Below are 5476 nucleotides of genomic sequence, written 5' to 3'. Positions count from 1 at the left end.
TATTGTCAAAAATATATATATATGTATAATATTGGTAATAGGGTCTTTAAGAATTAGGAAGAATTTCGAAATATCTCCTAAAATATATGTTTTCAAAGTATTGCAATCTAACTCAAATATTTTTTGATAAATCGTATTAGGTAGAGTCAATATTGTGATTTATATTTTTATATTGACTGAGTGAATTGCGTTGTATTTAAATTATATTGCCTGCGATATCTTATAGGTATAACAACACGTAAAGCATATTTTAAATAGTATTTAATGAATGTATGGAAAATCTAAGAATGTTTAATTTTATGATATGCAAAGCATAATTTAAAAAGAAAACAAATTTAATGCTCAAAAATAGTACAAAAATAACAAGCGTTTCAAAAGGATATTTATTTAATGTTAATAAAACAGCATGATATCTCTTTTCTGGTCTATGATGTTTTCGTTGTATATAAAAATTAAATGAAAAATATGGGCATTTTTGGACATAAATTTTTAGAAATAGTTTTTTTAAGTTTTCTTTCATAATTTGTTCAAAGTGAAAAAGGAACTTAGTGTTTGCCTTATGCCATATTTTTTCACAAAATTCAAAGTCAGTTCCTGATTTAATTTAGATCGTTTTAAATCGTCCTCGAATTTTTTATAGGACCCATTGATCTGTGAAAGACAATATAAATCCACATGTTATAGAAATTGCTAATATTTTGTTTGGCTAGCATTATTGATATAAAGAATTCAGCAAAAGAATTCATATTGAATTGGGATGTTGACATTTTGCTGAACAATCAACTCCTTTATAAGTTTTCCATCGCACTTTATTATTCCACACATAACAAACTGTTATCTTTCAGCATTCCAGACAGGATCACAGAAGAAATAAACTCATAAGAAAATAGACGTGAAAGAGATTACAGTAAACAGAATAACTAAAATATACAGAAAAATCGTCATATAATCTACTACAAAACCTCATTTTGAAACACACACTAACACACACATATACAGTGACGCTCACGTACTTAAGGACATGTCTTTATGAAAAGAAAAATCCCAAATTTAATGTTCACGCATAAGTTTATTGAATTTATAATTATGTATGGGAACAAATAACTTATTTTTAATATATTTTCACAATGAAAATCATTTATCTAACTGTTATACTTAAATTATGTAACATTTTAGAAAAAATATGCATTCCACATACTTAAGGACAACAAAATAAATATTTCTTAATCGTTAATAAAATTAATAAAAATGTAAAAAATGTAATAAAAAGTGAAGATTTGAAGCTAGTATTTAGTCGGTAAGCCTTTTGCGGCAATTACTGCTTCACATCTACAAGGCATCGCATCTACTAATCTTTGACATCGCTCTGGAGGAACCATCCAGCTTTCTTGGACACATTTCCATAAATCACCTAAATTTCTTGTTTTTTGCTGTTTCACATATTTATCCACATCTATCCACAGCATCTCGATCGGGTTGAGATCTGGTGATTGGGAAGGCCACTGCAAAACTTCAATTTTCTTGCTTGACAAGAAGGCTTTCGCAGTTTTGTTCGTGTGCTTTGGATCATTATCGGCTTGCATGATTGGTTTTCTTGAGCGAAGTTTCATGTAATAAGGCAGAAAAACAGTCCTGATAATTTCCACATACACATGCTGATCCATGATGCCTTCGATTTTGTGAATTGGACCACATCCTGAACGTGTCATGGCACTCCACACCATCACCGAGCCGCCTCCACTTTTTACAGTTGATTTTGTACACCGTACATTAAATTCTTCACCGTCTCGACACTTCACATAACTTTTGCCATCTGAGCCCGTTCTGTTGAGCTTCGATTCGTCTGTAAATATAACTCGATTCCAGTCAGCCTATGTCCAGTTTCGGTGTCTTTTTACAAAAGCTAATAGAGCTGCTATATTCTTCTTTGACATCAACGGTTTTTTCCTACATACGCGACCCATAAGCCGAAACTGATTTAAACGCCGTTTGATGGTATTATTGCTTACGTGCTTGCCTGTCAATTCAGCGAATTCTTTTCTGATGTCCGGGGCGGTTTTGTGACGATCAGCGTCAGAAATTCGATGAATAATTCGATCTTCTTGTTCGGTAGTTTTGAATTCATAATTATGTATGATTTTCGGGATGATTTTTCAATACTTTTGGTCACTTGAATAGATTTCAATGCTTGGAAAACTGCTGTTTTTGATAATTTTAACCGCCTACCAATTTCTCTAATGCTTAAACCTTCTTTTCTCAGAGTATCTATTCGACATCTCTGTTCATTGCTAACATTTTACCTTTACTCATAATAATGTTGAAATTTGTACTAAAAAAGCAAAAAAATATTAATATAATGTTTTAAAGCATCAAACAAAGATAATGTAGTAAATTACACTTACATTGATCGATAAATTGATTGTAATCATTCAATAACTCATGATTAGACAAACTGTCCTTAAGTATAAGAAACTTAAAAAAATACCATATTTTTTAAATAAACTTTTATGAAACACTTGTGAACACGAATGAATTATTTCAGGATTGAAGTTCAACTAAGGTAGAATTCGTCATTATAGATATCTTAATCAAAACATAATATTCATCCAATATAATGACGCATTTATTTTGAAAACACAGTCCTTAAGTACGTGAGCGCCACTGTAGCTTAAAATAAACTAACTNTATATATATATTTCTAAATAGATAGAGGTCCCTTCTTTATCGAACAACTTCTGTATTCAACTTAACTAGGTAAGTAGGACCTACTACAAATACATATTCTTGTTAATTAATTAGATAAGCTAAGTTTGTTTTACTATATCAGCTCTCTTATTTTCTCTCGTTTTTAAGTTATTCTTAATTATCAGTCATAACGGAAATAAAAACTATTTTTAGTCTATTTCAATATTCAATTATCAAAGGTCCATTACCAAGCCTACAATAAGGATTTAGTCCAATAATACAAATGATCTGTTTCATTTCGATGTCCTATGTTCGTGGGCTAAGATCGGGGACTACCCGTTCTAGTACCCTCCACCAGATTTGTGTCTATGCTTGTCCTACGGAAACTGCAAGGCAGCAGAAGGAGAAGATAACAACATTCGAAGCTGAACTAAGGTTTTGCGAACTTCAGAAGAAACTTTATTGCAATACTCTTTTTGAAACACAAAGAGCCTTATATTTATATATCCATTATAAATATAAGGAAATAAAGATAGATGTAAATATAAAGAAATTCTCTGTAATTTTTTTTAAATCAGAAATAAACCTCTGCAGTTCCGGGATTGAAACAATTGTCCTCCCCTCCTTTCAGTGCGTCCATGAATCCAACAGAAGAAAATTGCATGCCTAATTTTCTTAAATAGTCATCCATCTATGTATATAATAAAATAAAGAATTTGTGTATGTGACTGTCTAACTGACAACGAGTAAACCATAGACTTAAGAAATACGATATTCAACAAGAAGCTAGATTAGTACAGATGAAAACAAATGAGCAAACCTGATTTTTATTTTTTAATTTGATTTTTGAATTCAGAGACATTTAAAAAACGGAATTTTCTTATTGGCTAAGCGAGAGCGATTGTCTTAAATTAAATTGGTGTCTATACAGTTCCTCCAAATATTTTATTATTTTATAATTAGCAAATGGATTGTTAATCAAATCAATTAATAAAAGTAGCGAATGTACTACTCGACACTGAGGAAGCAGCATTTCTCCCACTATCTTTCGTTGGGAACAGCCAAGACTGCTTTTGATGGTGAAGTTGAGGCAATCAAATTAGCTTTAACTCATTTAAATGCTCGTCCTTCTCTTTTCGATCAAACTGTCATCTTCTCGGATTCCCAAGCTGCGATTCTGATCATTGCCAACTACTCCTAAGCCCCTAGCTCTATGTCCATTGTGAAATGTAGATCTTTAATGACAGAGATAGGTGAAAGATATAAAACGATTGCCTTACAATGGATGCCATCCCACTGTGGTTTCCCCGGCAACGAAAAAGCGGATGCACTGGCCAAAAAAGGTTGCTTTGTTAATCAAGCCCCAAATAACTTGGTTAGCTATAAGTCCACTTCGTTAATGATTAATCATGCACTTAAGACAACACATATATCATTGCTAAAAGAACGGACAAAGGAAAAATCGTGGAGAAATGACATCCTCAATCTCCCCGATTGCCCAAGAAGCAGTGCTGTAGCTGCCTTTCGACTTGCTACCAAGCACGATTGCTTATACGCTCATCTTTTCCGTCTTAAAATAGTGGATAATCCTGCCTGCCCCCTCTGGCGCAGTGGTGCGACGATGAATGCAGAACATCTCCTCAACTGTTCAGTTATCTCAAAGAACTGCATCTACTCCCGATACTGGNTCAAGCCCCTAGCTCTATGTCCATTGTGAAATGTAGATCTTTAATGACAGAGATAGGTGAAAGATATAAAACGATTGCCTTACAATGGATGCCATCCCACTGTGGTTTCCCCGGCAACGAAAAAGCGGATGCACTGGCCAAAAAAGGTTGCTTTGTTAATCAAGCCCCAAATAACTTGGTTAGCTATAAGTCCACTTCGTTAATGATTAATCATGCACTTAAGACAACACATATATCATTGCTAAAAGAACGGACAAAGGAAAAATCGTGGAGAAATGACATCTTTAATCTCCCCGATTGCCCAAGAAGCAGTGCTGTAGCTGCCTTTCGACTTGCCACCAAGCACGATTGCTCATACGCTCATCTTTTCCGTCTTAAAATAGTGGATAATCCAGCCTGCCCCCTCTGGCGCAGTGGTGCGACGATGAATGCAGAACATCTCCTCAACTGTTTAGTTATCTCAAAGAACTGCATCTACTCCCGATACTAGGAGGCCAGAGATCTTTTGTTCAATTTAAATTCTTGATTTAATTTTTGTGTTTGATGTTTTGCTTTTGTTTTTGTATTTTGAATTTATTTCATCTGTTTTCTGTATTTGTATTTGTCTTTATTTTTTATCTCTGTACGGCTTTAGGATATTGTCTGCATTAGAAATAAAATAAAAAAAATTAAAAAAACGCTGAGGAAGCACTGAGCCAAACCATAAAATGATAAAATTTAACGCGCTGTATTTCTGGCTCTATGAAGTCACAAAAAATCTCTGTAATTTTTACCGAAGTGCTTTGGTGACGATTTTTAATATAATTCTAATAAAATATGATTTTATACTACTTGATAAATTTTGTAAATGTTGTTAAAATTAGTAATTTTATAATCATACTTTAGTGCATGACTTAAAACCATTTATTCCGTTAAAAGTACTTTTTTTTCTAAATGAAGTTTTACTAAAACTAAACTCAGTGGCACGACAGCCCACAGAGGGCCAAGGCCTACTGTGCCCATCACAGCTTTCTTGAGCTCTGGGGTACAAGAGCAAATGTTCCGGTTAGGTGGTCAGCCGAACGAGGAATTCCAAGTGTTTACTTCCCAAGCATGCTTGGTAC

General features: G+C 33.5%; 2 protein-coding genes across 2 annotated transcripts; both read left to right on the top strand.

Annotated features, from left to right (window-relative positions):
* The first annotated feature begins 3925 nt into the window (after positions 1-3925).
* Positions 3926-4402, top strand: LOC107446193 (uncharacterized). The gene has a single exon (XM_016060776.2). The coding sequence runs from the start codon at positions 3926-3928 to the stop codon at positions 4400-4402; it is 477 nt and encodes a 158-aa protein (XP_015916262.2).
* Positions 4403-4416: 14 nt separating this feature from the next.
* On the top strand, positions 4417-4863 carry LOC122271116 (uncharacterized). Its single transcript, XM_043051237.1, has one exon. The coding sequence runs from the start codon at positions 4417-4419 to the stop codon at positions 4861-4863; it is 447 nt and encodes a 148-aa protein (XP_042907171.1).
* The last annotated feature ends 613 nt before the right edge of the window (positions 4864-5476 follow it).

The sequence above is a fragment of the Parasteatoda tepidariorum genome, chromosome 9, assembly GCF_043381705.1.
Source record: "Parasteatoda tepidariorum isolate YZ-2023 chromosome 9, CAS_Ptep_4.0, whole genome shotgun sequence".
In the NCBI taxonomy this organism is placed as follows: domain Eukaryota; kingdom Metazoa; phylum Arthropoda; class Arachnida; order Araneae; family Theridiidae; genus Parasteatoda; species Parasteatoda tepidariorum.
This window is presented reverse-complemented; position numbering and strand designations above follow the sequence as displayed.

Bases quoted from the DNA above. Each gene is read 5' to 3' on its own strand.
- LOC122271116 (XM_043051237.1), top strand. From the start codon at position 4,417: ATGACAGAGATAGGTGAAAGATATAAAACGATTGCCTTACAATGGATG.